This window comes from Geotrypetes seraphini, chromosome 18, assembly GCF_902459505.1.
Source record: "Geotrypetes seraphini chromosome 18, aGeoSer1.1, whole genome shotgun sequence".
NCBI lineage: Eukaryota > Metazoa > Chordata > Amphibia > Gymnophiona > Dermophiidae > Geotrypetes > Geotrypetes seraphini.
Genome location: NC_047101.1, coordinates 28343147 through 28370079, shown reverse-complemented (window position 1 = coordinate 28370079; position 26933 = coordinate 28343147). Strand labels below are relative to the sequence as shown.

Here is a 26933-nt window from a genome sequence, read left to right as displayed (position 1 = left end):
CCCTCCCATAGCCCCACCCCCTTTTGAGCTGCACAGTTCTTCATAGAATCATATTCAGGAAATTGTGCAACCAACTCCAGCTTAGTCCCAATTAACACCAATAAACGAATGATAGCAGCTTCTTGTGTTAATGGCTCCTTAACTAATTTAGCTGCATGTGCCAATCAGGATCATACTTAAATTTGGGCAACCTTTATAGAATCTGGGTGATAATGTCATAGCAGCTAAGCCACATTGATATTGTATAGATCCAGTGGCCTAGCGAAGGTGAGAGGCACCTGGGGTGGTGGCACTCCTCCCCCACCGTTTCCGTCTCCCTCTCCTTTCCTGATTCCCCTGCCACACATGCGCCCCCGTCCCTCGTACTTCTAGTTGTTCACCATTGCGAGCAACAAGAACTTTGACGTACTCCTCACGACCCCGTCATCTCTCCTATGCGTGGAACCGGAAGTGACATCAATGGAAGAGACAACAGTCACAACTAAAGGTATGAGGGAACAGAAGGGGTGCACATGTGGTGAGGGGAGGAGTGGGAGGAGGCGGGGGTAGAGAGGAGGAGGGGTGCTGGTGCCCCCACCAACATTGCTCTAGGTGGACCGTCCCCCCCCTTACTACACCAATGTATAGATCAGTGCCTGAGTTTTACCCCCTCTTTTACTAAGGTGTGCTAACCGATTAGCGTGCACAAACTGATTTAGCGTGCGCTAATCGATCTGGCGCGCATTAAATCAATTAGCGCATGCTAAATCAGTTTGCACGCGCTAATCAGTTAGTGCACCTTAGTAAAAGAGGCGGGTTAGTGTTTCACATATTGTGAATGCGCTCCCGAGAGAGGTGGTGGAGAGGAAAACAGTGACTGAGTTCAAAGAAGCGTGGGATGAACACAGAGGATCTAGAATCAGAAAATAATATTAAATATTGAACTAAGGCCAGTACTGGGCAGACTTGCACGGTCTGTATCTGTGTATGGCCGTTTGGTGGGGGATGGGCTGGGGAGGGCTTCAGTGGCTTGGAGGGTGTAGATGGGCTGGAGTAGGTTTTAACGGAGATTTCGGCAGTTGGAACCCAAGCACAGTGCCGGGTAGAGCTTTGGATTCTTGCCAGAAATAGCTAAGAAGAAAAAATTTAAATTGAATCAGGTTGGGCAGACTGGATGGACCATTCAGATCTTTATCTGTCGTCATCTACTATGTAACTAATATGCATTTATGGCTGAAACAGCATGATAGAATCATTGTGCAGGAAGCCACAAAGAAGAACACTACGTAAGCAAAAATGGGAAAAATGGGAATGAAATGAATGCCAGCAATACTGAAATTCTGCATTGCAAACACTATAGATGGTTTTGTTTGAGAGGTGTCTTATCTAATAGTTCAGTTCATGGCTGCTGTTAAAATTCAAAGCCTAATTCTGTTGTAGAATATCACATGTCCTCCTCTGCTGGTCTCCTGCTTTTCAGCAATTAATGTTTAGAGCAGAATACCCTGTCATATCTTACCATTTATGGTAAAAGCCCAATAGTAACGGAAAGAGAAATCATGAGCATAACTGTCATATTAGAGCCTACCCTTAGTGCTTATAGCAAGGACTTTATGCCGAATGTAGGAGATTTCATGGAATAACAAAGCACAATTAAGGTTCTGGAGATTGTAAGTAATTTTAGTATTCTTTTGCTACAAATTGTACCTCAGATTTGTTGTTGAAGAGTCTAGATTAAAGCTGGGCTACGTTTTATACAGATCGACAGCCCCGATACACACAGTACTAAACTACAAAGTTTGGGGGTTGGGGAGCAGATGTCACATCGTACATTATAGTGCAGAATTAGAAATCATTTTTCTTGATTTTACAGTTTAGTGCTGTCTGCCTGAGTTTTAAGCCAGTCTATTATGAATATGAGAAGTTATTAAAACAGTCTCTCCCTGTCTTATTGTTAGCTTACCTTATGATATAGTAACATAGTAAATGACAGCAGATAAAGACCCAAATGGATCATCCAGTCTGCCCAACCGTACCCTTTCTTTAAATTATTGATTTAATTTAAATTGTCCTTTTTCCTAGATATTTCTGATCCAGAAACCCAGAGCTCTGCCCGGTACTGTGCTTAGGTTCCAACTACTGAAGTCTCCGTCAAAGGTCACTCCAGCCCATCTAAACCATCCCAGTCAACGAAGCCTTCCCCAGCCCATACTTAACTGAATGGTGAACGGGGAACAGACCGTGCAAGTCTGCCTTAGTTCTTCAATATATACTATTAGTTTCTGATTAGAGATCCTCTGTGTTCATCCCATATTTTTTTGAACTCTGTCACCATTTTCTTCTCCACCACTTTCCTTGGGAGCGCACTCCAGATTCCGATACTAGCGTTGCTCACTATAACATTATTTAGTTTATTTTCAACAAATATCCACAAATGCAAATAATTCTCTTTTGTGAATCCAACAAAGCATAGAAACTAGGGGCTCCTTTTAGCAAGCCACGCTAAACCGCCGGCCGCACTAGCCGCTACCGCCTCCCTTGAGCAGGCGGTAGTTTTTAGGCCAGTGCGGGGGTTAATGCGTGATGAAACATCATGCGTGTTAACCCCGCTAGCGCAGCTTGATAAAAGGAGCCCTAGGTTGATAGAACTGAACCTTTATATTCAACTTAATCCACTGCCAAAGTGACTTTTTTCTTTTTACTAACAGTTTCTTAGTAGGTTTTAAATCATACGCTATCACTTAGGTTCATGCACCCCTATCAATTTACGTATATTATAATATATCCTAGTTGGGGGTATGGGGACCTCTAGCTGAGTGCAGAATTCACCTCTCGGATGTAGAGGAGAGAGAGGGCGCCATCAAATTTTGCCCCTGGAAAGAGGTTACTCACAACAATTGTGACCCCCCAGAAAAATGCCCTGACTACAGAGTTGGTGAGGTTGGGATTTTTCAGTGGGTCACTGAGTTAAGCTAAAAAGGATAGAGAAGATGAAGGGAGGAGTAGGAGATCTTTCCTAGGCAGTGGGCAGGGAGGATCCTATGAAAGGAGGGCGAAGGAAGATTTCAAGGAAAATAAGAACATAAGAATTGCCGCTGCTGGATCAGACCAATGGTCCATCGTGCCCAGCAGTCCGCTCACACAGTGGTCCTCTGGTCAAAGACCAGCGCCCTAACTGAGACTAGCCTTACCTGCGGACATTCTGGTTCAGCAGGAAATTGTCTAACTTTGTCTTGAATCCCTGGAGAGTGTTTTCCCCTATGACAGACTCTGGAAGAGCGTTCCAGTTTTCTACCACTCTCTGGGCGAAGAAGAACTTCCTTACGTTCATACGGAATCTATCCCCTTTCAATTTTAGAGATTGCCCTCTCATTCTCCCTATCTTGGAGAGGCTGAACAACCTGTCCTTATCTACTAAATCTATTCCCTTCAGTACCTTGAATGGTTTTTCCTGCATCTCTCTCCAAAATACAAGCACAGATTTCATGTTATCTGAGCAATAGCAACACAAAGCTCTCAACTATCACGCACATTGTGAAATACAAAACCTGGGGAGGGGAGACGCATTGGGTTCAAATCCCTCACTGCTCCTTGTGATCCTGGGCAAGTCACTTAATCCCACCATTGCCCCAGGTATACTAGATAGAGTTTGAGCCTGCTGAGACAGATAGGGAACTATAATAAAGTACCTGAATATAAACACCACTTAGCATATAAGTGGTAAATAAATATAATATACATGCTGAAAAGGGGCTCCATATCTTGTACTGTATACAGTAAAAGACATCTACAATTATATTTCCCAAAGCTGACATATTTCAATTAATACATTCTAAATAAAACACTTTATTCTAGCTTTGTTTTCTGGACGGTTTTGTGTTCTGTTATGTCTGTTCCAGTTACTTGTCTGCTTTCCTGTCTTTCTTCTGTTTCCAGTGGCTGTTGTCTCTTTTTCAATTCTCCTCTCTCCTCCTGTCTTGTTCCCTCAATATACAGTATCTGTCAGTGATTTTTCCTTTTTAGCTCTTTCCTTCCTTTTTTTGCCCCTGTCCACTCAAATTTCACCCTACTCCTTTCTACTTTTCACCTACCTATCAACTTTCCATCTCCGTCTCTCATCCCCTAGCTCTCCCACTTCCCATCTTGCCCCTTCCCCAGCCTCCTATTCACATTTATCTTTCACCTATTTCCCATTACCAAATGTCTATCCTCTGTACTAGTGCTGTCCGATTTAGGGAAAAACATTTTCAATTCAATTAATCATGTTGAATCGATTTTTTGATCTGATTCACTTTCAATGACACAGCTTTTTAAGTTTAAACATTTTATTTAACCAAGGCAATATCATGTCAAAGATAAAAACATCCAATCTACAATGTAGTTTCTATGTGGCTTACATATTGTTCTGACGCAGTATGGCTGTTCTTATGTTCTTATCTTTCTCTTAAAGTGCTCTCTTCCATTTTTCTCTTTTCTGCCTCTATCCACTCAAATGTAACTCTTGCTTTATTCTTTTTCACTTTAAATCTAATCAATTTTTTATCCCCTTCTCTTATCCCCTTTCTTTCACATTCCCATCTTCCTAGTCCCTTTTATCTGCTCCCCATTACATTTCTACCCTCTGTACTCATTATTCTCCTCTCACTCATCTCCTTCAGAAATCTCCCACATGGCTCCACCATTTTTAGCATCACCCTCCTTGTCCTTTACTCCACTCTTGTAACCCAGCATTTCCTTCCTCTCTTTCTTGCTCTCTTTCCCTCCCTTCCACAAGTCCAACATCTCCCCTTTCTGCCCTTCTACTCCCCTTCTTCCAAGTCTGACATCTCTCCCTCCCTCCCCCTTCTCATCCCGAGTCTAAATACCTTGTGGCTTTCCCTATCTCTCTTCCCCCTCTGTTATCTTTGAGTTATTCATCTATCCCTCTCCCCATTTTGCCCTCCTCCATCTCTCCCTCTCCCCATTTTGCCCTCCTCCACCAAGTCTATCTCTATCCCTCTCCCCATTAGAATCTTGAACATGAAAGAAGTAGAAGAATATTTGGTGCCAATAAAGGGAGTTTATACCTTTTCTTCTTCATTCAGCTCTAGGGGTGAATGTTAACTCTAATTTTGTTCACTTTCAATCATCTGTAAGAAATGCTTTAGAGTAGAGAATGACACAGTGACAAAATTCATCACCGTTCCCGTCCCCACGGATAACCACGGTAAACCATCTTCATGTCATTCTTTAAAGAGAGAGGGAAGAATCAGAGTATGAATGGCCACAACCACTGACCCGCAAGCTTTGCTTTGAAGAATTCTGGTGTAGAAGGACTGAGGATGAAATAGACACTAAAAAATGACATGGGATTATTTCCTGCAGTTATCCGCGGGGACGGGAACGGTGATGAATTTTGTCACCGTGTCATTCTCTACTTTAGAGTAAAGAATTCTTGATATTTCTTTTCAATTTATTTGAAGTTGCCAATCCTCTGCTTTCATTCTGAAATGTATTGGGAACCTTGAGACCCATGGGTGAACTCATTGAACAGCACCGTGAGACTGCATTATCCTCTCTCATAGGGCCTTGAAACATTTGTTTTGACCCAGCTGATGAGAAATATGGAGAGCCCAGTTCATGCTACATGAGAGCATATGGGATACATGTAAAATTGTGGAGCACTTAAGCAATAAAAGGGGATTTAGTAGTAATACACACCCTGCTATCAACTAGAGAGTGACATGGTAATCGTTACCGTGATAATTCCATGTTACAGCAGTAATTACCACAGTAACAATACCAGGGCTAATGTGCCTGGTATCGCGGTAGCATAAGACTGTTCCATGGTAGTGCCATGGGACTGGGAATCACTGCCACTGCAATACTACAGCAATCGGGACACAGTGCAGCCCTCCACAAACCTACCTTCTAACTCCACTGGTAGTCTAGGAAAAAAAACAACTTTCAGTCCCTGCCTCTAAAGCCACTACTGCAGCTCTGATGAATTTCAAGATGACTGCCAAGACTTTCCTGCCCCCCGATGAGACCACTAGAGCACCAAGGAAGTTAGAAGGTAGGGCATGGGGGGGTTGAGTTGTGGTCGTACCACGGAGGGGAGGAGAGGGAAGGAAGGAAGGAAAGGGGAGGGAGGAAGGTATGGATGGATGGATGCCAGAGTTGAGAGAGAGAGGAAGGAAGAGATGGATGCCAGAGGAGGGCAGGAAGGAGGGATGGATAGATGGATGACAGAGCAGAGAGGGAGGGAAGGATAAATAGATGGATGCCAGAGGAGGGCAGGAAGGAGGGATGGATAGATGGGTGACAAAACAGAGAAGGAGGGAAGGATGCCAGAGGGAATGATGGATAGATGAATGCCAGAGCAGGGAGGGAGGGAAGGATGGATAGATGGATGCCAGAGGAGGGCAGGAAGGAAGGATGGATAGATGGATGCCAGAGGAGGATAGGAAGGAGGGATGGATAGATGGATGACAGAGTAGAGAGGGAGGGAGGGATGCCAGAGCAGGATGGATGCCACAGCAGGAAAGGAGAGAGAAGGAAGCCAGAGGAGAGAGGGATGGATAGATGGGTGCTAGAGGAGGGAGGGAGGGAAGGAAGTGTTCAATTGGAGGGATAGAAGGAAAGAATGATTACAGGGGAGGGAGAGAATGAAGTTTTTCAGTGGAGGGAGGGAGAGGGAGAGATGCCAGAGCAGGGAGGGAGAGAGGCATGGATTGATAGATGATGCCAGGGGAAGGAAGGTGGGAAGGAAGGATGCCAGAGGAGGGAAAGAGGGATGCTGAAGGAGGGCAGAGCATGGAGGGAGGGAAGTAAGGATGCCAGGGGAGGAAAGAAAGGATGCCAGAGCTAATATTTGGCTTTTTAGACTTTAAACCACCCAGAAGGCTATGACCCTTGGTGCAGGATAGAAAGTTTTAATAAACTTGGAAACATGGATGTTATCCTTCCAGATCATGGAGGGTAAGAGGAGAGATATGCCATGGGGAAGGGAAGAAATACAGAGATGCTAGGGGAAGAGGAGGGAAGGAGAGAAATGGGGTAGGGGAGGAAAAGGAAAGAAACAGATGCTGGTGGAGGGAAGGGAAGAAAAGAAAAGAAGAGAGAGATGTCAAACATAGGGGACAGGTGGAGATAGAGAGGGCTGAGAAAAATGGTGAGGGGGTGAAACATAAATGAATTATGTATAAAGGCGAGAAGGGGCACAGAAGGGGGTGAGAGTAGACAGTTTGTAGAAGAGACATAGAAAGAGGAAAGATGCCATATTGAAGGCAGAGAGAAGGCAGACAGTGGTTTGAAGGGGAAGAGAAAGAAGGAGGACTGGATGGAAGGGAGAGAGAGAGGCAGACACTGGACAGAAAGAAGAAAGTGATGAGAACATGAGGAAAGCAGAAACTTGACAAAGTAGAAAATATAATTTTTGTTGTTTTATAATAAAGTAGTATTGTAGCTGTATTGATAAACATTTATAAATAGAAAATGGAAATAAGGTGAGCTTTTTATTGGACTAATTTTAATACATTTTTTTTTTAACTTTTGGAGACCAAAACCCCCTTTCTCAGGTCAAGACAACCCATAACAGCAGTATACTGTACTGAAGGAGATTTTGGCCTCTGAAAACTTATTGAAAAATATATTAGTACAATAAAATGGCATTATCTTATTTTCCATTTTTGTTGGTTTTCTATTTATTAATTTGTAAAGTAGTGATTATTTATCAGATTTTTCAAATTTACATTTTTTAATTTTTGTTTTGCCCAGTATTAAGGAACATATGTCACTATTTTTGTTTCTATTGTGTTGCATTGTATGCAGTGTCTGGCATCTTGGCAGTTTAATTAATTTTTGTCTACATATTTCTATTTTTAGTTTGTAGATACTTATCCCATGTTTGGTGAGAGTGTGCTTGTGTTAAAGAGGCCAGTTATTCTGATAGCAGTGAATGTCTATGTAGAATCAATCTATAATAATCCAATTTGTTTAGTGGCTTGGAAGCAAGAGTATTTCTAAAACTTAATGCTAAACTTGAACAATTATAGTGGACATTGATATTTTTTTGTCTGTTTGGGCTGTTTGGTTTCTCATTGAAAAGGCAATAAGCCATGTGCTATAGTTTAATGTTAAGGATTGCTTGTATAAGTTTCAAAGTTCCTATAAATGACTGACAGAAAAGCACTGTTTTACAAAGCCACGGCAACGATGCTGTTGCAGTAAACACACTGAAGCCCTTCGCTTCCTAGGGGTTTTGGTGCATTTACTGCAGCAGTATCACTACTATGGTTTTGTATAAGAGGTCCTAAGTTATTTGCTTGTGATATTCGGAGGGCTGTACTTAGTTAAATTTTTATTTTCTTTATTTGCTGGCTTTGTTGCTTGGAAATAGACATTGTGAGGTACATAATCAAAAAACAAATATGTCTAAATCGGAACTTGGACGATCCAAAAGGCAGGTCGTCCAAGTGCTGATAATTGAACAAGGTTTTAGACATATCTAAAACCAGCTTAGGTCTATTCCCTGCTTTTGTGCGTCCAGAGTGAAAAGGGGCATTTTAGAGGAGGGGGTAGGGCAGGAGGTGGGTGGGATATGGGCCAACCTAGACTTAGTCATCCGGAAGTCATAATCAAAAGATTTGACAGGTAGCCTGGATGGAACTTATATGTTTTGACTTAGACCAAGTCAAAACAGGTATAAGTTCTGGATCGGGCCGCTAAGCTGATCGCAACTGCCGCAATCAGCTCAGCAACCCAGGCAACCCATCCCCCCACCCTCATAATGATCAAAGCAGGGGAGATGTCCAGTCCCTCCTGCTCAGCACTCACCATGAACCTCCAATGATTTCAGCAGGAGAGATGCCCAGTCTCTCCTGCCGACATCCACCGTGAACATCTTCCCCAACAATCGCCGCAGGAGAGAAGCCCAATTTCTCCAGCCGACACCCACCGCAACCCCCCCCCCCCCCAATGATCATGGCAGCAGGGATGCCCAGTCCCTCCTGGAACCCCCCCCCCCTATACATCGATGGCAGGAGGGATACCCAGTCCATCCTGCTGGAACTCCCCTGTACATCGACAGCAGGAGGGATGTTTGGGGGGGTGGGGGGGTTCCAGCAGGAGGGACTGGGCATCCCTCCTGCTGGCAATCTTTTGAGGGGACAGGCAGCCGCTAAACTTATTGCGGTAGGGAGATCACTTTCCGCGATAAGCTCAGTGGCCGTTTCTGCTTACAATATAGGGCAGCATTTTGCTGGTCTACATTGTACGCATCTACCGCAGGCCTAGGGAGGTGCGTAGGGCCACTAAATAAATGCTAAATTCAACCAGCATAATACAACGAATAACCTACAAAGTATTTTATCCTTAAAAGAGAGAAAATGACACATTCTCCCTTCCTTCTTTTAGAAGTGCCCTTAAGAAGTGCAATACAGCAGAAAAAAATCATGGTTAAAAAATCAGTGCTGGCACTGAAGCCAGGGGAGATCCGAGCACTGTATCTTGGGAGTGGAATGATCATAAGTTCAGTGATAATATACTTCCTTTTGGGAGTTACCATTGTGCCATTACACATGAAGAGGTAAGATCTCTGAGGAATTAGGATAATGTACATCATTATGTTCCTTAATGCCAGCAGCAGATGAATCCAGAGATGAGTGGGTTTTTTCTATCTACCATCAGGTAAAAATAAAGATTACTGAGTTGAACTCTGTCTTATTGAATTACAAGCCTCCTTGTCAAACAGTATACTCTATCTCCAGCAGGCAAATGGAAGTATTCTTCACAGCTCCTGGTCTCTGAGTTCAACTCCTGTTCCAGCCTGGTTCAGTTGAGCTTAGAGGTATCTAGCTGAGTAATACCAGCGTTGGAGGCTACACCTAGTCCCTTCCCCACCATCCTTTTGGGGTTTTGTATTTTCTCCTTTCCCACTTAAAAAAAAAGAAGAGACCCTTTAGGCATAGACCTGATTGAGGTGAGCTTCTGACTCTGCAAAGGGCCATTTAAAACATGGTCTAAGTCACAAAATGGGACCAGAAGGGATTTATCCCAGGATACTGGGAAAGAAGTTATCCTGCCGTTGTATCGGGCGATGGTGCGTCCTCATCTGGAGTACTGCGTCCAATATTGGTCGCCGTACCTTAAGAAAGATATGGCGTTACTCGAGAGGGTTCAGAGAAGAGCGACACGTCTGATAAAAGGGATAGAAAACCTTTCATACCCTGAGAGATTAGAAAAACTGGGACTCTTTTCCCTGGAGAAGAGGAGACTTAGAGGGGATATGATAGAGACTTACAAGATCATGAAAGGCATAGAGAGAGTAGAGAGGGACAGATTCTTCAAACTTTCGAATAATAAAAGAACAAGAGGGCACTCGGAAAAGTTGAAAGGGGACAGATTCAGAAAGAATGCTAGGAAGTTCTTCTTTACCCAACGTGTGGTGGACACCTGGAATGCGCTTCCAGAGGACGTAATAGGGCAGAGTACGGTACTGGGGTTCAAGAAAGGATTGGACAATTTCCTGTTGGAAAAGGGGATAGAGGGGTAAAGATAGAGGAATACAGTCCAGGTCCTGGACCTGTTGGGCCACCGCGTGTGCGGACTACTGGGCACGATGGACCTCTGGTCTGACCCAGCGGAGGCACTGCTTATGTTCTTATGTTTAACAAGTCTCTGAAGACGGGAGTGGTTCCTGGGGATTGGAGAAGAGCGGATGTGGTGCCAACTCACAAAAGTGATCGCAGAGATGAAGCAGGAAACTACAGACAGGTAAGCCTCACTTTGGTTATTGGAAAAATAATGGAACCTTTGCTGAAAGAAAGGATAGTGAAATTCCTAGAATCTAATGGGTTACAGGATCTGAGGCAACATGGCTTTACTAAAGGTAAATCGTGCTAAAAGAATCCAATTGAATTTTTTGATTGGGTGACCAGAGAATTGGACCATGGACATAAGCTAGATGTAATTTACTTAGATTTCAGCAAAGCCTTTGACATGGTTCCTCATAGGCCGGTGAGCCTCACTTTGGTTGTTGGAAAAATAATAGAAGTGTTGCTGAAAGAAAGGATAGTGTACTTAATGTGTTACAGCAGGGATAGGGAACTCCGGTCCTCGAGAGCCGTATTCCAGTCGGGTTTTCAGGATTTCCCCAATGAATATGCATGAGATCTATTTGCATGCACTGCTTTCAATGCATATTCATTGGGGAAATCCTGAAAACCCAACTGGAATACGGCTCTTGAGGACTGGAGTTCCCTACCCCTGCATTACAGGATCCGAGGCAACATGGCTTTACAAAAGGTAAATCGTGCCAAACGAACCTGATTGAATTTTTTGATTGGGTGACCAGGGAGCTGGATTGAGGACATATGCTAGATGTAATTTACTTAGATTTCAGCAAAGCCTTTCATACGGTTCCTCATAGGAGGCTCTTGAACAAACTTGAAGGGCTGAAGTTAGGACCCAAAGTGGTGAACTGGGTTAGAAACTGGTTGTCGGACAGACGCCAGAGGGTGGTGGTTAATGGAAGTCGCTCGGAGGAAGGAAAGGTGAGTAGTGGAGTCCCTCAGGGTTCGGTGCTGGGGTCGATCCTTTTCAATATGTTTGTGAGTGACATTGCTGAAGGGTTAGAAGGAAAAATGTGCCTTTTTGCAGATGATACCAAGATTTGTAACCGAGTAGACACCGAAGAGGGAGTGGAAAATATGCATTTGGGGATTAATAATCGGAAGGAACCGTATATGCTGGGAGGAGAGAAGCTGATATGCACGGACGGGGGGAGGGACCTTGGGGTGATAGTGGCCGAAGATCTAAAGGCGAAAAAACAGTGTGACAAGGCAGTGGCTGCTGCTAGAAGGATGCTGGGCTGTATAATGAGAAGCGTAGTCAGTAGAAGGAAGAAGGTGTTGATGCCCCTGTACAGGTCATTGGTAAGGCCCCACTTGGAGTATTGTGTTCAGTTTTGGAGACCGTATTTGGCAAAGGACATAAGACGACTTGAGGCGGTCCAGAGGAGGGCGATGAAAATGATAGGAGGCTTGCGCCAGAAGACATATGAGGAGAGACTGGAAACCCTGAATATGTATACCCTAGAGGAAAGGAGAGACAGGGGAGATATGATTCAGACGTTCAAATACTTGAAGGATATTAACGTAGAACAAAATCTTTTCCAGAGAAAGGAAAATGGTAAAACCAGAGGACATAATTTGAGGTTGAGGGGTGGTAGATTCAGGGGCAATGTTAGGAAATTCTACTTTACGGAGAGGGTAGTGGATGCCTGGAATGCGCTCCCGAGAGAGGTGGTGGAGAGTAAAACTGTGACTGAGTTCAAAGGAGCATGGGATGAACACAGAGGATTTAGAATCAGAAAATAATATTAAATATTGAACTAAAGCCAGTACTGGGCAGACTTGCACGGTCTGTGTCTGTATATGGCCGTTTGGTGGAGGATGGGCTGTGGAGGGCTTCAATGGCTGGGAGGGTGTAGATGGGCTGGAGTAGGTTTTGACTGAGATTTCGGCAGTTGGAACCCAAGCACAGTACCAATTAGACCTTTGGATTCTTGCCCAGAAATAGCTAAGAAGAAAAATTTAAAAAATTTAAATTGAATCAGATTGGGCAGACTGGATGGACCATTCAGGTCTTTATCTGCCATCATCTACTATCTTACTATAGGAGGCTCTTGAACAAACTTGATGGTCTGAAATTAGGACCCAAAGTGGTGAACTGGATTAGAAACTGGTTGACGGACAGACGCCAGAGGGTGGTGGTTACAGGAATTTGCTTAGAGGAAGGAAAGGTGAGTAGTCGAGTCCCTCAGGGATCGGTGCTGGGGCTGATCCTTTTTAATATGTTTGTGAGTGATATTGCTGAAGTGTTAGAAAGAAAGATTTGCCTCTTTACGGATGATACCAAGATATGTAGCAGAGTAGACACTGAGGAGGGAGTGGAAAACATGAAAAAGGATCTACAAAAGTTAGAGGAATGATCTAATATCTGGCAACTAAAATTCAATGCAAAGAAATGCAGAGTAATGCATTTGGGAATTAGAAATCGGAAGGAGATGTATGTGCTGGGAGATGAGAGGCTGATATGCACAGATGGGGAGAAGGACCTTGGGGTGATAGTGTCTGAAGATCTAAAGGCAAAGAGACAGTGTGACAAAGCAGTGGCTGTTGCCAGAAGGATGCTGGGCTGTATAGAAAGAGGTATAGCCAATAGCACCTGTACAGGTCGTTGGTGAAGCTGCACTTGGAGTATTGTGTTCAATTTTGGAGACTGTATCTGGCAAAGGATATAAGAAGCCTTGAAGAGGTGCAGAGGAAGGCGAAAAAAATGGTAGGAGGTTTGCGCCAAAAGATGTATGATGAGAGGCTGGAAGCCCTGAATAAGTACCGTATTTGCCGGCGTATAAGACGACTGGGCATATAAGACGACCCCCCAACTTTTACAGTTAAAATATAGAGTTTGTTATATACTCGCCATATAAGACTACCCCTTCTTCCGCACACCTTCTGCACAACAAATAAAACTTAAAAGAACATCAGAATTTATTTCAACAATTTTAATTAATTCACTAAAGCTGAATAGAACAATAAACCCATGGGAGCTGCCATGCTATTTGTTTTCTAAACTGTTAACCAAACTGAAACTGTCAATGATAGAAGGAGAATAACACATAGAGGGAGAGAGCAAGTGCCGGGCAAGTCCCTAGCAAGTTTGCTGGCATGACAGTTTCCCTTTAAAAGCCTTCAAAAGCCTCCTGTTCGCCCCCGCAACTTCCTTAAGGGCTAGACTCCACACACGGCCGCATGTGCGAGAGACGTAGTAAAGAGAAAAGGGGTGGGGCCAGAGCGCCGCTGCTTCCCGCTGCGCAGGATGAAGGAGCTGGCACCCTTGTCACACTGATGTCCCGCCATGGCCCCGCTGATGTCCCGGCAGGTTTACTAGTACCGTAAGCACCGTAAGGAGGTAAGGAAGGAGATGTTAGGGCATGTAAAGTAGAGAGTTGCGCGGGGACAGAAATCCCACCCGTCCCCACCCGTCCCTGCCAAAGTCCCATCCGTCCCCGTGAGGAATCCCTCTGTCCCCACCCGTCCCCGCGAGGAATCCCCTCCGTCCCCACCCGTCCCCGCGAGGAATCCCCTCCGTCCCCGCCCGTCCCTATAAACTTCAGAAATAGTTATTTCATTTAATTATGCTACTGAATTAAAGGCTCTGGTAGAAACCCATTTACAAATAAGCAAAAAGACTTTATTAATTTGAAAATATTAATTGGGAAGAATACATACTTTGTAAACGGGTTTCTACCAGAGCCTCTAATATTTATAAATTTTTATCAACACAACTAATATACTACTTTATCCTGAATCAAAAAAAAAAAAAAAAAAAAGAAATAGAATTCTTTTCCTACCTTTGTTGCCTGGTTTCTGCTTTCCTCATGTTCTCATTCAGTTCCTTCCATCCACTATCTCTCTTCCTTCTGCATCTTCCATTTGCTCTGTTACTGTGCCTCTCCCTTTCTTCCCCCTTCCAAATTGGTCTGGCACCCATCTTCTTCTCTCCGCTCCCCCCATAGTCTGGCATCTGTCTTCTTCCCTGCCAGCGTCTTCTCCCTACTCTCTCTTCCTCATTTCCTTTGTGTCCTTCTCCCCCCCATTTTCCCCATGTCCTTTCAGCGTCCTTCTCCCTCTCTGTCTTCCCCATGGCCTTTCAGCGTCCTTCTCCACCCCTTTGTCTTCCCCATGTGCTTTCAGAGTCCTTCCCCCCCGCCCCCCGCCCTTCCCATGGCCTTTCAGCGTCCTTCTCCATCCCTTTGTATTCCCCCATGTGCTTTCAGCGTCTTTCTCCCTCCTCTGTCTTCAAGTGCTTTCAGAGTCCTTCCCCCCCCTCCTGTCTTCACCATGGCCTTTCAGCGTCCTTCTCCCCCCCCCCTCCTTCTCTACCGCCCCGGGTGCAGCACAGCCGGCCAGATCCCCTTACTTTTGTGGCACTTCCCCGACCGACCGACAACAGCCCCGGTCCGACAAACCTCCCTGCCCTTAACCGCGAATCTAAATTACCTTCTTACAGCTGCTGTAAGAAGGTAATTTAGATTCGCGGCTACAGGGCAGGGAGGATTGTCGGACCCGGGCTGTTATCGGTCGGTCGGGGAAGTGCCACAAAAGTAAGGGAACCTGGCCGGCTGTGCTGCAACCGGGGCGGGGCGGGCCGCCCCTCTCCCTTGGTAGCCACTCGAACCGCGAGGCTACTCTCCTTCTCCTTATCTGCCCTGCCTGCAGCACAGAGCCGAACAGAAGTCTTCCCGACGTCAGCGCTGACGTCGGGAAGACTTCCGTTCGGCTCTGTGCTGCAAGCAGAGAAGGTAGGGAGAAGAAGAGCCGCGAACATCCAGAAGACTGAGTACATCCAGCCCCGCAGGAGCCCCGCGACCCTCGGAGGCGTCCCCATGGGTTCCCCGCGACCCTAGGGGGCGTCCCCACGGGATCCCCGCGACCCTAGGGGCGTCCCCGTGCAGCTCTCTAATGTAAAGTAAGGGCATGTAAACAGTACTCGGCGTATAAGACGACCCCCGACTTTGGGGAGGATTTTAAGGTACTGAAAAGTCGTCTTATACGCCGGCAAATACGGTATACTCATCAAGCCCAGTAGCCCGCTCTCACGATGGCCAATCCAGGTCACTAGTACCTGGCCAAAACCCAAAGAGTAGCAACATTCCATGCTACCAATCCAGGGCAAGCAGTGGATTCCCCCATGTCTTTCTCAATAACAAACTATGGACTTTTCCCTCAGTAAATTGTCCAAATCTTTCTTAAAACCAGCTACACTATCCGCTATTACCACAAGTTAAATTCAAGTTTATTAAAATTTAAAATACCGCCTTATAAGAACATAAGAATTGCTGCTGCTGGGTCAGACCAGTGGTCCATTATGCCCAGCAGTCCGCTCACGCGGCGGCCCTCTGGTCAAAGACCAGCACCCTAACCGAGACTAGCCCTACCAGCGCCTGTTCTTGTTCAGCAGGAACTTGTCTAACTTTGTCTTGAATTCCTGGAGGGTGTTTTCACCTATAACAGCCTCCGGAAGAGCGTATTCAATGCAGTTTTTACAAAATTTAAAAAAGAATACCACAAAACAGCATCAAAATGGGGAAAAGAACTAAACCAAGGACAAAAAAAACGTAAGACAAACGAATAAACATGACTAACTGGAACAAGAGGAAACGGGGAGGAATTACAAAATTTGGATAGTAAAGAACAAAGAATGGAAAAAACGAAAGGAGGGGAAAACAAAGAGCTCAGCCAAAGTGGCTGGACTAACCTAAACTTAAAACATTCTTAAAAGGCGTCTTTAAAAAGAAATGTTTTTCAACTGGATTTAAAGTTATCTAGGGATAAAATCTCTCTTAAGTGGCTTGGAGCCAAGTTCCATCCCAGAGCTTATCTATTCTCTGAGTGAAATATTTTTTCCTCCTATTGGTTATAAAAGTGTTTCCCTGTAACTTAATCGAGTGTCCCCTAGTCTTTGTCATTTTTGACGGAGTGAAAAATCGATCCACTTGTACCCATTGTACTCCATTAACATCAGTAATTAGTTGCTGACAACCAATCAACGAGGTTAATGGATATCCATTAAAATTTTCATGCACATCTGGCTGGCGTCTAACAGCGTGTAATTCAAAATGGGCCCTAGCTATGAGAAGGGCATGGGTGTGCCAGGGGCATTCCAAAATGTGATGAGCATGCTTATAGAATACTGCCTCAGCGGGTATAACTTAGGTGCCAGCATTTACACCAGGTTTCAGCAGGAGTATATGTGACACCAAATGTTTGGCATGGAAATTGGCATCAAGCTTGATTCTTTAAAGGGCACATGCCCTCTATAAAAAAATCACACACTGTGCTGATTTTTTTCTGAGTGCAATTTATTGAATTTTCCCTTTAGTATGTGCAGATAGCAAAACTAAGCAGGACACTTTTAGCACATCCCTTTTTAGACTATTAACATTGCATTAAGTACGCATTAAACACAGCTTAGTAAAAGGGCCCTATGTTAAAATACATATCTTATAACTATGCTCATAATTGTCTTCTATCAAAAAGTTTTTATTACCTCATATAAATTTTAAACCTTCATGTATTCCACACAGGATGTACATTACCCAGCAATCTTAAAAGTACACAGGAACATAAGATGTAACAAAAAATAATCTCTTAAATATTCCAATTTATGATTTTCTTTACTATACAGTTCGATTGAGTAATTTGTCTCCCTTTGTCCTTCGGATTCCTGCTTAGTTTTCATCTGATTTCTGCAGGAATTCATCTTGACTTTTGGTGCCTTGAATATGTTTTGCATATTGTGACACACTTATCCCTTGCTCTAACCAGCAGAGGGATTAGGTGTGTTGAGTTCTGGCCTGTCAGCGTGGCCTCCTCAGGTTGGAGGAAGGCTTTTCAGGTTATAACAGACTTAGGCGCCTGCCTAGTCTGCCAGGCCACACTGAGAGTAGCTTGTAAAGAGAAGACCACACAGGTAAGTCTTGTTACCAAAGAATGTTCTTGTACTTTATTGAACCCGGGGGTCTGAATACCATCAGCCACCCGCATGTCATGGCAAAAATATAAAACACAAAATAGCTTGCAGTTGTCAGAATGGCTTGCTACAAATGCCACATCCAGTTCAATACCCTGGACTTTTCAGTCTAAATACAGTCCTCTTCACCAGGGGTAAAGGTAAATGAAAAATATCAGGAAAATAAACTTTCAAACTTTGCAAACACAGCCAGAGTAATTACAGTTCCCAAACCTAGCAATGAATTTCTCAACCGTTTCAGCTTACCTAGCTGAGACACGGATAGGTTTTGCAGAGCAGGCTTCACAGCTCATTACTATCAGCTGGGCTTCTTAGCCGATGGAACATAGCATGACATTAGGTAAGCTGTGAACTTTACTTAGGTTTTCACACGGAGCTTTCACACCCCTACAGATAAAGTTCCTTGAACAAAAAATGCTGTCCGGGGCGTCACACAGTGTAATGGAGAGATTTTTCCTGCTCTCCCCCTAATCACTGTCAGCTGGGCTTGGGTTACAGGAGCCAGCACAAGCACAGCCTTGCTTCATTCCCTTTAGCAACTAACCTCCATGTCAGTGGGGAAATAGCCAGCTTCCAGCAGTGGCTCAGAGACATCCATAGCCTCTGCCTGCTCAGCAGCAGCTGGGGTTGAGCTGAGGTAGTCCTCGGCCATCTCTACGTCCTCACTGCTGTAGGTTGGAGGAGAGAGACTTCTCCCATCATCTGCATCCAAGCACTGCTGCTTCTCTTGCCGCTGCATGAGCTCGTTAGCCCCAGCTTCGTCCCTGCTCTCCTTACTGTGATCCCATGCTCTGTTCTTATGTGAGTTAAAGCCCCACCCCTCTCTCCTAGGAGCAGCTGTGTTAGGCAGGAAATCCCTAGGGAAATAATCCAGGTTTCTCCTAGGCTGGTAATGAGCATACCTTCCAGCATTGGGACTCCACTTCTCAATAAGAGTCCTATCAGGCTTTCTAGAGTACCTGTACTGAGATGGCGCTCTCTGCTGGATGTACCTATGTTCCTGTCTCTCCTGCCCTACCTCACTGTCTGAGGGGTAGTCAGCCAAAACCAAACCTTTACTTTTAACCTGGTCAGCCCTTCTGACCAGGGACCGTGTTCTGCTTTTATCCCTTACAGGGACAAAGCTGGCCACAGGTTTGTCACAATATGCTGTGTTTTGTTTTCACAGTGTCTGGACACAAAAAGAAACGTGCAGACTCATTCAAGCAAGTATTACTGGTGTGGTAGAATGTTTCCACAGCCCTGCAGCAAGCTCTTGTAAAGCCTCACAGTACCCATGCTTACAAGTCACAGTGAACGTTAACCACTCGACAGAGATACTCATGCTGTATCACATGGAGGACACTCTGGATATCAATCCAAAGGTATTAGAAGATGAATACAGTACCATCCGTGCAGAGGGGAAAGAAGCTTGGATTGTTCTATAGTGATATATTATTAGGACTATAACAGAAAGGAGGAATAACCAGCACAGAGGATGAAATCTACATGGGGAGAGTGTGGTGCAGTGGTTAAAGCTACAGCCTCAGTACTCTGAGGTTGTCAGTTCAAACTCATGCTGATCCGTGTGACCCTGGGCAAGTCACTTAATCCCCCCATTGCCCCAAGAACATTAGATAGATTGTGAGCCCACCAGGACAGACAGGGATAAATGCTTGAGTACCTGAATAAACATAAGAACATAAGAAGCGCCATCTCCAGATCAGACCTTCTGTCCATCAAGTCCGGTGATCCGCACACGCGGAGGCCCTGCCCGGTGTATACCTGGCATAATTTTAGTCACCCATATCCCTCTATGCCTCTCGTAAGGAGATGTGCATCTAGTTTGCTTTTGAATCCTAGGACGGTCGATTCCGCAATAACCTCCTCTGGGAGGGCATTCCAGGTGTCAACCACTCTCTTCGTGAAACATAATTTCCTGATATTTGTCCTGAACCTGTCCCCCCTTAGCTTCATTCCGTGTCCTCTTGTCCGTGTCAAGTTGGACAATGTAAATAATTTTTTCTGCTCTATTTTGTCGATTCCTTTCAATATTTTGAAGGTCTCGATCATATCCCCTCGTAGTCTCATTTTCTCAAGGAAGAGGGGATATGATCGAGACCTTCAAAATATTGAAAAGAATCGACAAATAGAGCAGAAAAAATTATTTACATTGTCCAACTTGACACGGACAAGAGGACATGGAATGAAGCTAAGGGGGGACAGGTTCAGGACAAATATCAGGAAGCTGTTCTGCAAGCTGTTCATGCAAGCTGTTCTGAGCTTCCCTAGGAGAATAGTATAGAAAATTGAACAAATAAATAAGTATGCAGTGGCTATGGTAATTAAGTCCCATGGAACTTTCAAGGGCATAGCATGGGTGAATGGATTTATTAATGCCTGATGGAACATTTTAAGTGACTTTCACTATATTTGACTTAAAGAATGATGGGTTCTGTGAGGTTCATGATCTCCCATATTGCATTTGAAGTACCACTGTTACGTGGGCTTCATATTTAGCCTGTGGCAATTAACGTGTTGCTGACTTTCACAGTACTGAATTTCTGTGTTTTCAAAGCCAGCTAATGCATATCTGGTTAAATGCAATATTCACCACTTAAGTGGTTATGGGTTGCCACAAAAAGTAGAACCAACATTTATGCGTTCCTCTTTATGAAGTTAACCTGGTTTGTTAAGTGTTAAATATCAGCACTTAAACCGGCCTCATCCCCCAAAATCTGGTTAACCAGCAGCACAGCAGTCTGTTGTGGTAGAGACATATCAGTTCATCAAGAATTGCAACCAGCTTCAGTTTTATCTCTGTCTCTTTTCTGTTTGGCTGGAGACTAGTAACCAGTTCAACAAACGCAGGCAACTCCACTGCTCACATAGGCTATATTCACTTAACAGCAAAATTTAAGATGAGATGATCCACTATTTGCATGATGAGTTTTGCTGTTTCGTTTGGTTTACTGAGGAATCGTAAAAGTAGTGAAAACTGGTGAAATGATTGCTGAAGTAAAAGTAATAAATGTTATCCTGCACTTCTTTACAAGTAAAAGTTACAAATAGCTTTTAATTAAGTATAGTAACTAGTTACATTTACTTTGTTTCTATACAACACTGATATCTGAACATCCAGCAGGAACATCCATTTTACTAATTGAAAGATCCAAATAATGAACAGGGAAAGCAAGGACATGATTATCTGTGTGGTGGCAGGGGAACATCCCTGCAGCGTGGAAGGGTGGCCTTATGGTTAGTTCATTGGGCTGAAAAGCACTGTCTGATTTTTTTTTTTTCTCTCTCTTTTAAATGTGAGCATTCCAGGGACAGAAAAATACCTACTGCACCTAAATATTCCCCTCCTTTACTAACGCATAGCACGAATTTTAGTGCCGGCAGTGGCAGTAACTGCTCCGACGCTTATAGGAATTCTATGAGTGGAGCAGTTACTGCCGCTGTGGGCACCAAAACCCACGCTACACGTTAGTAAAGGAGGGAGTAAATTTGTAGATAATGAGAAGTATAAATGTAATAAAGTCAATGCTTATGCCTTATGATTTTTGAACAGTGGTTCATGCAATGATATTAGGTAGGTTGGATTATTATAATGTGATGTATTTAGGGATAACAAAATTAAAGTGTAAAGCTTTACAACTTTTTTTTTAATTATTATTCTTTATTTATATAATTTTACATTTTCATCAAGCATTACAATCTTGACAAAGAATCAGAATATACATAGGAAATAAAAATTAACATATGCATATGCACAAATGTATATGAAATACAAAACAATTATTTAGTCCACAAATAATGGATTCAAGACATGGAAATAAAAAATAATACATTCCACTGTAATAGGAAAATTAACCTAAATAGAGTAACAGCTCTGGTTATCCACGCTACAGCCGATGGTGAGGTCATAAATCAATGGACTAAGCAGACCCTTTCTTTGGTCCCAAAAAATCTATTAATTGTTTAGGCTCAAAAAAAAGAAAATTTTTATTTTGATAGGAAACTGGAAAGTTTCGCTGGAAACTTTAACAAAAAAGTAGCTCCGAGGGCTAGGGTTCTGGGCCGCAAGGCCTCTGAGTTTTTTGTGATAGATCAGGAAAAATCCTAACATTTGAACCCAAAAATGTATCATTTAAATGATGAAAATATAAACGTAATATATATTCCCTATCACTTTCCAGAGCTAGAATCAGCAAAAGAGTAGATCTATCTGTAACCACCTCAAGAGAACTTTCCAAAAATAAAGACAAATCTACATTATCCTTAGATATTTCCTTAGGGGTCGACTCCCCTTGAGGTCTCTTTATATCCAGGTAATAAGCCCTAACTATTGGAGGTAAATTTTCCATAGGAATGGCTAGGATTTCACGAAAATATTTTCTTGCCATCTCCACTGGGGATATGACTGGACATTTGGGAAAATTCAAGAGTCTCAAATTATTTTTTCTAAGTGAATTTTCAAAGTTCTCCAATTTACGTGAAATAAATGATTTTTCCTTTAACAATTCCAACTGGACAGTCTTTACTTCATTCATATTTTCTTCCTGTTTCTCCAATTTTTCAGTTAATTTAGATAGACATAAACCTTGCTGTTCCACTTTGGAATAGATAGTTCCATAATCATTTTTAATTGTTGAAAGACTCAATTTCAGGTTAGCGTCCATTATAGATATGGCCTGCCACAGCGCTTCCATATCTATCTTTGCAGGTCTTTTCAATTCCCCAAATGTAATGTAATGTAATGTAATTTATTTCTTATATACCGCTACATCCGTTAGGTTCTAAGCGGTTTACAGAAAATATACATTAAGATTAGAAATAAGAAAGGTACTTGAAAAATTCCCTTACTGTCCCGAAGGCTCACAATCTAACTAAAGTACCTGGAGGGTAATAGAGAAGTGAAAAGTAGAGTTAGAGGAAAAATAAAAATAAAATAAACATTTTAACAAGACAGCATTGATCTAAATACTTTGGAAGGTAGAAGAGAGGAGAGAAAGGAATAGAAGCAGAAGGGGGAGCCGTTGAACAGTAGAATTCTGGAGAAATTTAAATGATAGAAATAGAACAAAACAAAGACAAAAGGCAAAACAATAGATAAGATTAAAGATAAATCATAAGCTGGAAAGAAAAATAAAATAAAACTTTGTCTTCAATCCACGGTTTCAGCGTCAGTGATGAAGTGGAGCAAGTAAGTTTAGGAGGAGCGATTGACGTTTCCAGAAAGGGCTTCTTCAGGGAAGCCTATGTTGTTCTCACTGGAAGTTCCTCTCACCTCTACTTCACTGGCGGTGGGGGTTAATTGATCTTCCAAGCCAACACCATCCTCCTGAGTTCTCAGGGTTGGCTTCCCTCCTCTACTGGAATCCAGACTCCTCTCTCCGGACTGCTGGGCTCCTGCAGCTCCCTGCACCACCAAACTTCCGGGCTGGGGAGGAGTTGACCTTTGCTCTGGACTCAGAATCATCCAGAGTACTCCAGCGCCGAGGTCTCCCGACAGCTCCGGGCTCGCCTCCAAAGTAGCGTGTGTCTCCACACCTGAGCGGGCAAAGGCAGCCAAAATCGTCTGCTGGCTTGTCATCTGTGGGGCAACAGATGCCGGAGGGTTAGGGCGAACTGTCCCCTTCCTTTTCCCCATTGCGGGTCAATCTTTATTGAGGTAAATAAACGAAAAACAAGTCAGCGACTCTCTGCCTCCCAATCAAGCGTCCGTCCTCGACGCCATCTTGAATCTAAGCTTTACAACTTTTGATGAATTCTGCAGCAAGACTGATAACAGGAGCAGCACTGGCTTCCTGTTAAACAGAAGGTGCTATAGAAAGTGCATGAGACAGTGTATCATGTAGCCCCTGCATGTTGTTATGATTTGCAGGAAGTGTATCACCCCAAAAGTAGTTTGAGATTGTCAGTGGATAAAGTTGCCAGGGTACGTCATGTAAAGATAAGTGATTCAATGTTTTCAACAACTGGGATATAGCACAGTTACTTACCGTAACAGGTGTTATCCAGGGATAGCAGGCAGATATTAGGCAGGGTATACAATTTGGAAATAAATTCTAATCTAAGCAGATCACAGTAAAGCATTCATAATTAAAACATACATAAAAATAAAAGAAACATCATTTTAGACACAGATCTTATGAGATCAGAGCCGATATTCATATTTTGGCATCTCCCTAATCTTGCCCCAAACACACCCAGGCCACGCCCCCTTGCCATAATGATGTACTGCATTTTATAAATTCAGGATCTGGCCATCCATGCAGTATAGACTTTGAAATGCCAGTTTTCAGACATCCAAAACACAAATAGAGCTTCTAAAATACATGACCTCAGACCCAACAATCAAGATCACACCAGTGCAATCCTGTACTTTTAATATTAAACTTTATTTTAGATAAAGATAGGTGTTAAGTGCATTTACACTCCTTGTGTGGCTTTGATTAGATTATAGCAGTTTAGGTGATTGCTTAGTTTGCCTAATGGTTAACTCAGCCCTGCTCCAGAACTCCTTTCTACTATATTAGGGTCCGAGTCCCTCTGCTGCCTGCAGCCTGGCTGTGACCATTGCCAGCTTCAGCTGCATTCACTGCCAAGTAGCCCATGAAAGAGGATGAGGGAGGAGGCTAAGACATGGGGAAAATGTTTAGGAGACAGCATTGGGAAATGGATTTGTGGGATAGTGGATTTAGGATATGGATGCAGGGCATGGTGAGAGTGATTTAATTCAATTTGATCCAGTCATGTCTTGTCCATCTTTACTAAGTATACTTCAATGCATATTACAGTTATAAAACTAAATCCTTAATGTATATTTTCTGTAAACCGCTTCGAACCTAACGGTATAGCAGTATATAAGAAATAAATTAAATTAAATTGAAACAGAATCAACTAAAATTAATTCAGTAGAAATTTCTGAAATAAAGACGACCTTCACAAATCATCTAAATCAGTGGTTCCCAAACCTGTCCTGGGGGACCCCCAGCCAGTCAGGTTTTCAAGATATCCCTAATGAATATGCATGAGAGAGATTTGCATATAATGGAAGTGACAGGTATGCAAATCTCTCTCATGCATATTCATTAGGGATATCTTGAAAACCTGACTGGCTGGGGGTCCCCCAGGACAGGTTTGGGAACCACTGATCTAAATAAAACAAAGTTCCTTTTCTAACAGAGCTGTGAACATTATTTTTTTAAAATATGATCTTAAGATAGAAAAAATTGAAAGCTGGAATTCTCAGTCGAATGGTAATAGCTGATCTTATGGATATCACAGGAACTTTTAGTTGCAGCACACTAAATGCATTTGGTAACATGAGCCAGGGCAGGGGATGGAGCCAGAGCCCAAGTAAGACAGAGCCACACATAAACAAAACAACATTTATTTCAACTGTGGCTCTGTTCTAGGACAAAAAGGCAACATAAACAATGTCTATGGATATAGGAGCCAGCTCTGTGACTGCCTGAACACTCCCAATACTGAACAAACTCTTAACGGTGTCCAGGGAGAGATCATCTCATTGGGTTTAGCACCCAGTGATGTAGTAAGGAGGGGGCGGGCACTCCACCCTAGGCATGCCTTTCCTAAGTGGCACCCCTCCTCCTCTCCGCCTCCCCCGATACCTTTTTTATTAACCTGGCGGGAGGTTTGCTATGTCAACATTGGCACTCTCTCTGATGTCACTTCCAGGACCCTAGGAGGTGATGTCAAAGTGCGAGCTGACACTGACATGGACAGGCCTAGTTCAAGTATGTATGAGTGCTCTTGTTCAGTGAAAATATGCATGAAGGTCTAACATAAGAGGGAGGAAGTCATCTGCTTCTTCCAACCCTCCCGCTGTGCTGTGGAGGGATTCTACCCTCATCTGACTAACCACTTCTCACTTGGTCTTTTCAGTGCTCCTACGTGCCCAATTGCTTGGAGAATTCTACAGAAACTAAAATTGAGGTTGAAAAAATTGAAGGGAACTTCAAAAGAGCTCAAACTTTCCCTTGCCATTATGATCCTAAAGGAGAACAGAAGACTGTCATCTTGTACAGAAGATATGAACCATCCTGTATCATGTTCTACCTATTCTGGCCAACCTTCATGTTGACAGGAGGGGTTTCCATTTTGATTTTGTTGAAAATCAACCAGGGTTTCTCTAGGCTTGCTGCTCAAAACACAAAAATAAATCTGTAAGCTTTCATGAAAAACAGAATATTTTGGTTGTATGTGGTATTTTATTTTCTATGAGAATATCATTTATTCAAACTATCCCTCAATTGCTAATAGGCCTAGCATAAGGAAAAATTATGTTCTTACCTGTTAATTTTCTTTCCTTTAGATGCAGCAGATGAATCCAGAGACTAGTGGGATAGCACACATCTACCAACAGGTGGAGATAGAGAAACTGATTAACAGGTGGTCCTAATGGCTGGCCCGCCTCTAGTATCTTCAGTATTGCTCCTTGCCCAAGCATCCGGAATCAGTAATATGCTTAGCATGTAAAAAACCTCTTTCCCATAACAAAGTTCAAAGGTAATCATACAGAATACAAGTACCAACTATCATAAAAGTTCTGATACTTGCAAAAGATAAACCGACAGTCAATATCCAGAAAGGGCGGGGCTCTGGATTCATCTCCTGCGTCTAAAGGAAAGAAAATTAACAGGTAAGAACATAATTTTTCCTTCCTTAACAACAGCAGCATATGAATCCAGAGACTAGTGGGATGTAGCAAAGCAATCCTCAATTTGGTTGGGAAGCAAACGCCGCCTCCGCAATAACTGAAGTACCAAACGCAGCTTCCACATATTTATTTATTTATTTGTTTGTTTAAATTTTTATCCCATCCTCCCAGTAGCTCAGAATGGTCTACAAGTAAACATACTCAATGGAGTGTAAGTGGACATATAAGATTATACAGTAGATTTAAATGTTTGAACATACAAGACTGTGCAGCAGTTTAAATATTAGGGAGTATACAGCATATTAAGAGCAATAGTTTAAATATAAGTAGTTTAGTTTAAATACAAGTTAATTGAGCTTAAATACAATTTATTAGAGTACAGGCTGAGAGAGGACTATGCTGAAATTTAGGGAGAAGATAGACAGGAGAGAAGAGTAGAGGTGGGGCTAAAGGGGAGGGGTGTAGACTGAGGATGACCTTTAGCTGAAGAGGAGGGTCTTTACCATTTTTCGGAATGTCATTAAGAGTTCTGTAGTTTGAATTGCGGGGGGAGTTAATACCACCACATCCAACCTGTAATGCTTAGAGAAGATATTTTTGGAAGACCAACTCTATTCAAAGGAAAAACTTCTGAACTGAGTCCAAGAAGTAGCCATTGCTCTGGCTGAATGGACATGAAGTTCTTCCTCTAACCACTTCCCTG

General features: G+C 43.2%; 2 protein-coding genes across 6 annotated transcripts in view; one reads left to right on the top strand and one right to left on the bottom strand.

Moving 5' to 3' along the window:
- KCNIP1 (potassium voltage-gated channel interacting protein 1) overlaps positions 1-26933 on the bottom strand; it is a 669345-nt gene that overhangs the window by 601501 nt on the left and 40911 nt on the right. The gene's annotated exons all lie outside the window — the stretch shown is intronic.
- Positions 1519-26655, top strand: KCNMB1 (potassium calcium-activated channel subfamily M regulatory beta subunit 1). Of its 4 annotated transcripts, none has more exons than XM_033927127.1 (4): positions 1519-1649; positions 9376-9547; positions 18728-18923; positions 25456-26655. In XM_033927127.1, the coding sequence occupies exons 2-4, from the start codon at positions 9414-9416 to the stop codon at positions 25738-25740; spliced, it is 615 nt and encodes a 204-aa protein (XP_033783018.1). In that variant the 5' UTR covers positions 1519-1649; positions 9376-9413; the 3' UTR covers positions 25741-26655. The 4 variants fall into 4 exon arrangements, with proteins under 4 accessions (XP_033783018.1, XP_033783019.1, XP_033783021.1 ...); XM_033927128.1 differs by lacking the exon at positions 1519-1649 and adding an exon at positions 2100-2222; XM_033927130.1 differs by lacking the exon at positions 1519-1649 and adding an exon at positions 2119-2136.

Bases quoted from the DNA above. Each gene is read 5' to 3' on its own strand.
- KCNMB1 (XM_033927127.1), top strand. From the start codon at position 9,414: ATGGTTAAAAAATCAGTGCTGGCACTGAAGCCAGGGGAGATCCGAGCA. The intron at 9,548-18,727 runs GTAAGATCTCTG...TTGTTTTCACAG, and splicing joins GTGCCATTACACATGAAGAG to TGTCTGGACACAAAAAGAAA. The intron at 18,924-25,455 runs GTATTAGAAGAT...TGGTCTTTTCAG, and splicing joins CTCTGGATATCAATCCAAAG to TGCTCCTACGTGCCCAATTG.